This window comes from Channa argus, chromosome 9 (genome assembly GCF_033026475.1).
Source record: "Channa argus isolate prfri chromosome 9, Channa argus male v1.0, whole genome shotgun sequence".
Classification (NCBI taxonomy): Eukaryota; Metazoa; Chordata; class Actinopteri; order Anabantiformes; family Channidae; genus Channa; species Channa argus.
This window is the reverse complement of record NC_090205.1, coordinates 19,653,514-19,664,704: the sequence shown is the minus strand read 5'-3', so window position 1 is coordinate 19,664,704 and position 11,191 is coordinate 19,653,514. Positions and strand designations below refer to the sequence as shown.

The window sequence follows — 11,191 nt, the reverse complement described above, 5'->3', positions numbered from 1 at the left end:
CACAGCAGAGATGCATCGTGCTGTACAGTTTTTGTAGTTGCTCATAATTTGTTTACATTGTAAATCTTACTCTTACTGTTTTGCTTATTTATACATGTGTATGTACAGTATGTGTAATTTTCCTCTTAATGAACCAGATTCTATTTTATCAAATAGATCAGTAGTGCTGGCCTTATTGTAATGCTCAAGCATTTGGTATCCCCCACACCCACTAGTGGTATTCTTAGAGAGGAAAGTATCAAACTTACAGAGGAAAATTATGCCCACATCCATGGGTGGGGTGCATAGAAAATCCAATGCCCGGGACTCAAGACGACATTTAAAAATAAAAAGGCCAGTATTAATTATGGGTCAACACATTAAATGATACATCAATTCCCATTGGCACACGTGTCTTCCTCAGCATGTCAGTGAGGTCAATCCAACAAGTAGCAATCTGAAACATACATGCAAGGACTTATGTGCCAATACATGTTGGCATTTCTTTTAAAAGTGTTATCCCATATTTAATACAGGCTTTTTATTTTTATACATGCACTTGAGTGCCAGGAATTGGATTTTTTTGTGCCACACCCATGAATGTGGGCAAACTTTTTCCTTTGTGTGTTTGCCTGGTTATAAATTTATTATTCTGTGTCACCAGTTGTCGTTTTTTGTGCTCATACAATGTAAACTGAGTTTGACTATACAAACACATTTTATAACATTTGTATATTTACACATCTATAAGTTAATATATTTTTTATACATTATGTTTTTCCCATATCAATAAATTTTATCTTGCTAACAGTTAGCTCTTTATTTTAGGGACACTCGGTTTAAGGCTTGGTTTGACATAAAACAAAAGAGTAGATTTTACATTTCTTGTTATTGAAAATAATATGAGCCTTTCCAAATGTTTAAATATGTTCACAAATGTACAACCCAGTAAAATCTCTGAAGGTTGTTTTTGTTAATTCATTCAAATTACATTAAAGTACCTCCCCTACCTTACAACCTTGCCGGGCCTTTTTGTAATAATAAACATAATAGTACACACACTTTCTATTCTTCTCTTTAAAATCCTTATTAAGACTCTACGTGGAGAGTAATCTGTTTTAGAAGTCTTTAACAGCGTGCATGTGGCTGATCAGACCATTTTAACTTTCAGCTTCTGGATAATGAAAGTATTAATTAAAAGCATCACCGAATAGAGCTGAACAAAGCTAAAAAGAAAGTATTTTATCCATAAACAGATAACTGCTGAGTTTTTAAAAGTGATAATATATATTCACTTTTACTAGAGTTGATGAAATAAAGACAGACTTGATAATTTAGGAGAGGTTTCTTTTTCCTTGGACAAATTATGCCTTTTTTGCTAAATAGCTCTATGTCAGCATTGTGGACGACCCCACACACTCTTCACACTCCTGCCATCAGGAAAGAGGTTCCGAAGCATTTGGGCTGCTACATTCAGACTGTGCAACAGTTTTTTCCCGCAAGTCATCAGGCTCCTGAACACACAGAACTGAAATGGTACTTACACACACTACAACCCGAACTCAACACACTCTCATCACTCATCCCAATTCATTCCACCATCACTTATTTATTTATTTATTTTTATTATTCTATACTTACCGCACTACACTGTATACCTGCTGTTTTTTGCACATTCCACTGCAATTGCACTGTTTACATGCTGGACATTCAAATGGACTATACTGTTTACATGCTGCTTTTTTTGCACCTTTAGCACACTTGACTGTACTGTAAAATAGTATACAATAGGTTTACTGGTCGGCATTGTCTTAGGTTTTGTGTCCTGTCCTGTGTTATTTTCTGTTGTCTATCTACACTGTCTGTCTGTACTGTTTTTCGTCTGCACTGTTTGCACTAGGTTGCACTCTATGCACTTTACATAGCTTGTGTTGTTTGTAGCACCTTGGTTCTGGAGGAACGTTATCTCATTTCTACTGTGTACTGTGTACCACTGTGTATAGTAGAAATGACAATAAAAGCCACTTGACTTGACTTGACTATGTATTTAACTCAACCATCTTAAGCTATCACCATAAATTTTTGCAGTCTATGTGTTTTCACTGCCTCATGATTGGGAAAGTCAATAATGAGTGGGTTCTTTGAACAGCAGTTTTCACAATTGAGACAATAACGTCACAGAAAAACTTTATGTTTTTTGCTATCTCCTATTGTCTTACTCACTCAAGATAAAGTTCTGTTTTTAAATTCAGCCTCATGCTCTCTCAACAACAGCTTTGACTTAAGTCAAAACATTCTAAAATGTGTACAGCTCTATACACTGTGTCAAGGGCACTGTGATTTGTGGTCTATTCAGTAAAATCTTAAACTACATCAGCTTGAGCTATCTCTTTGAAACTCACTGCTCCTGAATTCACCCATCTCCTCGAGCTTTCTATCCTCCCCTTGAGTCCCTGATCGACACAGACTAAACAGCATCAACAGCAGAATAACACAACTTCTCATAGTCATCTTACAGGTCTTCAGATTTGTACATTTGCAGTGTTGGCATATTTTCTTCATAGTTCTCCAAGTTAAACTAGATGTTTTCCTTGAAATGTTTGTGTTTGGCTGTTTGAACAAGATAAAAAAAGTGTCTCTATGCTGACAAGATTGCGCAAGGTTAATGCAGGTAAGATCATTTCTTTGTATTTTACAGACTGTACTCATTTCACAATTCAAGAGGGTAAAACTCTTTTCTTTACTCTATGTGATCACTTATATACAAAAAGATTTTGCAAACATAATGTCTTTTTGTTCAATATATTGTAATTTTGCTTTACACTGTCAATGTAGAACTTATAGCATTTTAACTAAACTTTCTTTATCTTTAGTCAGACACAAGTACATTTCTATCCTGTCTTGACTTCAGGTGGTAACCAAAACATTTACTTCATTTCAAAGTGCTAAAATACTGATCAAGGATCACGGATTAGAGGAAAGGCATTTTTAAAGTAATTTACCCTGGCTTATATTTTTAATATAAATTTAATTAAAGTGATTTTGCTGAGATTTGTTTGCAGATTTGAAGAGAATTTTGTCCTGTTAAACAATTATATCATGACATAGTCTAATACACAGATGAACAAAAGTTGTGGGTCTAAACATGTGCATCTGTAATCCTGATTTTATGGCTATTCACCAACAGAGGGGGCTACATAACATGTTTGACTTAACCAGCTCAGCTTTTCCTGGAAAGATTATAGGTATTGACCGCTAGTTTTGGTCGCTAGTATGTATTTACCAGAACTGTCTATGCCTATGTGTAGGTTGATCTTGATCCAGGTGCCCAGTCATCTTCATAATAATGATTACTATTACTTGCTTATTACTACTACATTAAAACAAATACAACAGTGTTCACCCTTGTCAGAGCCGCATGATCTCTTTCAAATATTCAGTGTTTTATTTAGTCAACAAGTTGTGATTTTGAAGTTCCACAACAAATCTTATTGTTTTTTTTTTATTTTGAACTCTTACCAGTAGACTACTGAAAACGTGTTTGCTGGATTCTTAATATGACAGCATATCTAGATATATAAAGACAAAGCCTACAGTTGGAATGAGATGTGGGTTTTTTTTTATTCTGGTAGGAAGTTGGTGTCTCCCACATTCATCGTTAGCCTGTGAAAGCACCGATTTGGGTGTCCGCGGCTGCCTGAATAAAATGTTACTAGCAGCAGCTTTGCTTCTGCCCTTCAGTGCTGGAGTTATTGCCCACGTGCTCAGTTTCAGAGAGTCAGATCCTGTACACACTTTAGTGACGCTTTAGGACTCGCCACGTCTGCCGGTGTTTTTCAACGTAATCATTGTAGTTGTGGCGGCAATGGAGTGTCGTGTGTTGTCTATCCAGAGTCATGTTGTCAGGGGATACGTGGGGAATAAGTCGGCTACGTTCCCGCTGCAGGTAAGAACCATTGAGGTGATAGTAACGCTTTAAAACTGTTTAGATTTGGGGTCAAGATAGAGAAACATACGACGAAAGTGAAAGAGAAAAGAATATGGAAAGTTTTTTTTTCAAAGCGTGACTTCCTGATTCCTTTAATATAACGTTAACGTGACGTTAGTATTAGCGACATGTGTCCTGCCGAAATATCCCGGTTTTTATCATTAAGCACCTAATTTTATATACGATGGATGTACAACACGGCTGCTCAGATAGAACCAACTTCATTTTAAATTGTGTTTAAATGTTGCTTCCCAATACTGTACCACTTTATCAACACACTGTAACCTTATAGTACGTAACCAGTTGTGCAGTATGTTAACCACTTCTAAAAGTTGTAGTTGTAGCTACGCGTGGCAATTTTCCGTGGCACAATGATGTTTTCCGGGTTTTCAAATCAAATCGCATTGACTCACGTGCATCAAATGTGTGCATGTGATGTATCACTTGATCATGCAGGGACAACAGGGGAAGCTGGCATAATAATCTGTTTTAGGGTTTTAGGATTTATTTTATCCCGTGCAATGTTTCTAACGGGGCGTGGTTGTTTTTATACTGTCCACAGAAATAGATGCTTGAGTGTAGTATATGTAATTTATGTGAAGTGGGCTAAAACATATAAAAATCCATGGTACTTTTTCAATCAGGATTTAGAAATTGAATGAAACAGCTGCCCCAGCATGGTGAACGCCCAGTGACTCATTTTGACCGGATCATGGACAGATGTAATTGTTCCACATTTTACCAGCTGCTTTTTTGCTCCTTTCTCAGGTGCTGGGCTTTGAAGTGGACTCTATCAACTCAGTCCAGTTCTCCAATCACACAGGTTGGCTGAGTGATTTTATACCATTTCACAAATTGACTTATTTCCAACTTGTTAACAACCAATGCGCTTACCTTTTTTACTGCAGTAGTTTTGTAATGCTTAGATAGTAAAACTTGTTTTCAGCTCGATCATAGTCGGATAATACCTACAAAATAAAAGCAACACTAAGAGCTGTGTATGTTTTATACACAGGTAATATCCTAACACAGATCCTAGAGCTACAATTCTAAAACTGGTTGTGGGAAGTATTGATTAATAAAAATTAAAAAAAGAATACCATTAGCCCACATAGACAAAAGTAAAAAAAAGCTCTCATGTCTGCTTTGGCAGTTATTAAAAATACATTTAATAACTGATAGACTTTAAGGAGCCACACACCTTGAGTGGACAGCTGTAAATGAAAATGAAGTACTGTGTACTTTTTAAAATGGCAAAGGTTCAAAGGTCCTAACTATCTAGAGAAAGATATATATATATATATATATATATATATATATATATATATATATATATATATATATATATATATATATATATATATATATATATATATATATATATATATATATATACACACACACACATATATACACACACACACACCACTGTCTTGTATTTTGCCAGGTTTGCTGAAAGGACAAAAAAATATATATATATATATCATAACCTATGAACAACAGTCTGATTTAATCACAAATTCACTGTTTGATGTATGTTGTGTGTATTTGTGTGATTTGTTTAAAATCCATTACATGTGTTTTTCCTTTAACTCTCAGCTATTGCAAAGTTTGAAACGTGTGTAACGTCAGAAATGTTATAATCACAAAGTAAAACTAAAACATCTGGATAGGTGGAAGGATTTTCTGTTAGTATTGCAAAATCATATAAGTTGTTAAAAGTTAAAAATCTGATCCAGTGGCCTGTATATAATCGGCATCTCTATCATCTTCCCACGGATATACAACTGTTTCTTGAAGGAAACCCCACCAAACTGGATTTCCTAAGTTGAAACTGAAGGGAAACACCTGCAGAGATGATAGGATTATAATGTGAGGTCTGTGTGCCACAGTAAAGAATGTGTTCCAACACTGGGGCAAGAGACATTTACAAAGAAACTACAATAGTTGAATTTTTTGCACATCTGCTCTTCTGTCCTCACCAGTTTTGAGAGTTTGGGCTTAATCATACAGCTGTCTCCTCTATAATCCTGCTTTGTTTAAAGTAGTATGTGTAAAAAACATATTACATAATTTTTCAACTTTATGTAGAGGTGCTCATTCCCACTTTCCTCTCTAACCACAGCACATGTTTCTACTTGTGAGCTTTCTGTTTAGTCCTCACTGCAGGAGAAGATCTTGCTGGCTCATTGTCATGCATGTTTTTACTCGTGTGTGTGTGTGTGTGTGTGTGTGTGTGTGTGTGTGTGTGTGTGTGTGTGTTCTATTGCCATCATTTGCAGTGAGAACAACTTTTGAGAGTTTATTATAGGTTAATACTGAAAGAGGGACAAAGAAAGGGGGAAGCTGGCAGTCAGGAAACAAGTATCCTATTCAGTCAGTTTGGAGGCCCAGGAAAGGGGCCCTCAGTAGAGGGCGGGATTGAAAGACCGAGCGAGTGAGGAATTTCCTCTTACTTTCATAAACAACAGCAGGGTTAATACAAAATGACATGTGTTTTTACTGGTTTAGTTACACAGTATAATAATGTTACAGTCACTTGTCTCTTTCAGAAAGTCTGAAAACATCTTGGTTTTCTCTTGAATCTCAGGTTATGCCCATTGGAAAGGACAAGTTTTGAAAGCAGAGGAGCTGAATGTGCTGTACGAGGGTATCAAGGTCAATAATGTGAATCACTATGACTACATCCTCACAGGTGAGTGAGGGGACTTTGTCCTCAAGGAATTGTGTAGAAGATCCTACACAAAGATGATAATTTATGGCCGCTTGCTTTTGCACTGAATTATAAAAGATATTAAACTGTAGCCTGAATAAATTATAAATTTTGTGCAGCCACATTTTGAGTAAAGGAAGATTATGTTTTTCTGATAATCTTTCATGTGTTGACATCATAATCTGTACCTACATTTCTCTGACAATTGTCAATCAGAGAAATGTGATGGGCATGCAACATATTTCTTTTCTAATGGAAATTATTGTTGTAAATCCCCAATGGGAAATTAATAGTTATCCCAGATTTACAGTAGAAGATCAGACAGAAATGATAAACATATCAAGACATATCAAGAGGATGTCAGTGCTGTTCAGGTGACCAGGAAATACAACTATCATACAACTGATGCATATATGAAGTGGATCATATATTCCTATATTAAATAGTGCCATTTTAACATTAAATGTTATCAACTGGAACTTTTTTGAACAATACCTGTTCTATTGAATTCTTAGTATCATGTATAACAGTATGTTAAACTGAGCAGGAGGAGACAACATATTAAAACTTTTTAAAAGGTACTTAAACACTGGTTGAGTGTCGGCTTCTGTTTGTTCTTGTTTTTAAAGAACTTCCTAGTCTTACACCAGCCATGTTGTCTGAAATACTTCCAGTGTATGAACCAAAATGCCCTTTCAGTCTTTAGTTGATCCAAAATGCAGGACAAAACCTTTAGTTTGTATGCTTCAATCAGTTTTTTGTATTATTTAGTCATTGTCTTATATCAGTTTTGTCTGTTTCTTATTTTACTTGAATCAAAGGGCTCTATGCATGTAACATTTGTTTTATTTGTTTGTATTTTTAACGCTGATATTTCTTTTGCTTAATTGTTGTTCTTTCATTTCTAAGGGTACAGCAGGGATACGTCCTTCTTGGAGACGGTGGTGGACATCATTCAGGAGCTAAAGAACACCAATCCCAGCCTGGTGTATGGTGAGTGTACGATTGGGTGTTTTTACATCTCTATTGTGAAGAATGTTTCTTTTTTCCTGTTGTAGTTCCAGACCTTAATTTGAGTATTTTCCTCCACAGTTTGTGATCCTGTTATGGGAGACCATGGTGCTATGGTAAACAATCTAAAAAGGATTCCTCTTGTTCTTCCTACCTTTTGTACAATTGCAGATTCATAACACTTTTTGTTCTCTTTTGTTTTTTGGATACTATTCAAAAATCATACTATCAAAGGACACTATCAAATTGAATGCATGCTATATTCAGTCTAGCCTAGCCTTTAAATTGTCAGTATTGACTGTCATTTTGAATTATCATTTTGTAGAGGTGAAAAGAGATACAAATTTTCCTGTGTTTTCTCACTGTTTCAGTACGTTCCAGAGGAATTGCTGCCAGTCTACAAGGAAAAAGTAGTGCCTTTGGCCGACATCCTCACCCCCAACCAGTTTGAAGCAGAGTGAGTGCACTTGTAATTATTGCTAATAAAGGATAGAAGAAACCCATGAAACTCGAAGTTGCATAAGTACATCATTAGATAACAGTGCTAACATGTGGTACAATAGTAGATAACTGATTTATTTTTCTCTATCACTGGTACATCTGTTTTTCTCCAGGCTGTTAACTGGGAAGAAAATTAAAACAGAAGAAGATGCTGTTGCTGTGAGTATCATAAGTATTTTCTTGTTCTGCTGTATTTGAATTTAGTTTGTTATACCAATAAGTATAATGCCTTTGAAAATGGGACCCCATCTTTTCTCCAGGTGATGGATTTGCTTCATAAAATGGGTCCAAAAACAGTGGTCCTCACTAGTACAGACCTGCCCTCAAAACATGGGGACCAGTTCCTGGTGGCCCTTGGGAGCCAAAAAATAGGTAAAGTACTAGTATTATTTTTGGTGCTCTTTTTGTCTGAAACATAAAAATATGTACATCGATTTTTTTTTTTTCCAACTACTGCAGTTTTCATTAGTTGACTGTTTTTGATTTTTCTTGTTGGTCCTCTTAACTCTATTGAAACCAGATGGAACCAACACCAGTCAGAAAATCTGCATGGACATCCCCAAAGTTGATGCTGTGTTTGTGGGGACAGGAGACCTGTTTGCTGCCATGTTGTTGGCCTGGACTCATAATCACCCCAAGGACCTGAAGGTCGGTAACAATCTTGTATTGTGAATTAAACACCTGAATGAATTATACATCGGTTAACGTGACCTAGTCTCCACTTTGTTTACAGACTGCCTGTGAAAAGACTGTTTCAGTCATGCACCATGTCATTAAGAGGACCATTACTTATGCCAATGGTAGGATTTTTGTGTTTTTTCTGCTTCTGTTTGTCAAATGGTCTCTTCATTTAGGGCTTTTTCCCAGACAGGTTAAGGAACACTGTTCTCCCCTTTGCTATTAACCCTATACTAAGCCAATCAGCAGCCACTAGAATGCATTAAGTAGTTTCCACTAGTATCATCTTAAAGAACTACTGCTCAACAGTCAAAGGAATTGCATGTAGAGGATAGGGAGCAGATAATGTTGTAATTGTTTAACATATATCTTGCAAAAAACACCAGATGATTAACATCCTCAGAACTTTCGTAGACCAGAATTATACTTTGACAAGTAATACAGCATCCAAAAGCTTTGTTGTTAAACTACTCCTGGCCTTCTTTCTGTCAGAGATGGCGGGCCCTGGGAAAAGACCCAGTCCTGCTCAACTGGAGCTGAGGATGGTTCAGAGCAAAGCCGACATTGAGAATCCTGCCATGGTAGTGGAAGCTGAAGTTTTACAAAATTCTTCAAACTAAACATCAATATTTCCGTGAACATTCACATTTGTGCTGGTACAAATTGTCTTGAAATCTGCGTGACCCACCAAACATACATAAGGTTTTTACATCAGATGTTCATGTGTCTCTGCCTTACACAATCTCTGAGGAAGTACAAGTATGGTTTTGTGAGAAGGGGTCATGCAGGATTCGTGGTATGTATGTACTTTCTGCTCACAAACACAGTGGCATTACTGCCGTATGTGTCTGTAGTGTTGCCTGTGTAAACATCTTGTAACCTTCAAAAGTAAAGAGCACATTAGCAGACAGTGGTTAAAGATAGTGTAAGTGTACTTAAATCATACTAACTATGGTAAAAATTATTTTCTTGTTATAATACAGCTCATCTCAGTTTAACAAATTAGAGAATTCACTAAACCAGTGATACATGCATGGCCATATCTCTACTTGTTTTATGAGTTTGATAGTAAGTCAGCACAAATGTAATTAAAATGTGTTGCTTACAACAAATTATCAATATAAAGAATAATTTAATAGTACTCTCAGTGATTCACTGAGCATTTTATTGTATTGAGTCTTTTGAAGTGAATAGAATACAAAGATGAGGCCTATATTGTGTGCTTAGTTCACTCAGATGAGTTATTAAAAGCTAGTGAAATTTTACCATCATATATTTTTAGATTTAGAGCATTATCAGTACTGAGATGTGTATTGTAACTCTTACAAAATGCCAAACATCTTATGCAATTAATTTGTTGTCTAGACATTATCACTCCAATTTATTTCAATTTATTTTATTATAAAGAAATAATAGCTGACTTCTAAAATAGTTTATTTTAAACTTTTTTGAAAATGTCTGTTCATGTCCTTTTTTTAATTATGCAATGCTTTCTTAAAATAGTTGATATGTCAATGTCTTAAATTCAAAATTAAGGTAAGGATTAATATATGTGTTAATGTGTCATTGATTTCTTTTTTGGCTGTTGTCATATCTTAAGAAAAAAGTTGACTATAAGAGACCAAGCTGTAGCCTTATCAACGTTAGGAATTCAAACAAAATGTATTAGTTGTGAATGTTTTTGTGTACCAATGTAATAGTTGATTCTCACACAGTGTTAGACAGTCAAGTGCCAAACCTTGAGCTGCTGCTCTTGTACAGAGCAATATATTAACTGAAATAATAAACAATTAATCTTTTACTGAGTCTTTTAATTTTTTTTCCTAACTGTTTCTTTACTGTTGGGTCTTAATATGGGTTTCCCAAAGCTGTCATGTTTCCAGTCAGGGCCATTGAGTCTGTGTAATAGAATTTAATAGAGGATATAATTATAAAGGTGTTTTATTTGGTGTTCACACTGAGAGAGCTACTTGTTGACTGAAGTCATCATTCTATATGTGTCCAAATAACGTTTTTGTAAATACAAATGGGAGGGAAGGGATGTGAGGGTTGGCGTCACATCTGTAGACACCAACACTAAATATAAAACAAGAATAAAGGCAAACCAATCAGAAAATCTCGCCAAGTACTAAATATATGTGCGTGTAAGAGCCTAAGAGATCAGGGGCAGGTAAAAGCTCTGTTTTGCCAACACTAATCCAGAATGAATGAATGAATAGCCAGCATTAACCCAAATAACCATACAGACCAACATGTCAGCCTGAATACAGCCTGAAAAGAGTAAGGAAAACTTTTGTTTTAGTTGTGGCCAGAAAGTACTA

The 11,191-nt window shown here is 35.7% G+C and overlaps 1 protein-coding gene across 1 annotated transcript; it reads left to right on the top strand.

The window, feature by feature from the left end:
* Positions 1–3,688: 3,688 nt before the first annotated feature.
* LOC137133229 (pyridoxal kinase-like) lies at positions 3,689–10,671 on the top strand. Its single transcript, XM_067516648.1, has 11 exons — positions 3,689–3,925; positions 4,736–4,790; positions 6,558–6,662; positions 7,590–7,673; positions 7,773–7,807; positions 8,063–8,148; positions 8,306–8,351; positions 8,453–8,564; positions 8,713–8,840; positions 8,926–8,992; positions 9,363–10,671. The coding sequence occupies exons 1-11, from the start codon at positions 3,845–3,847 to the stop codon at positions 9,488–9,490; spliced, it is 927 nt and encodes a 308-aa protein (XP_067372749.1). The 5' UTR covers positions 3,689–3,844; the 3' UTR covers positions 9,491–10,671.
* The last annotated feature ends 520 nt before the right edge of the window (positions 10,672–11,191 follow it).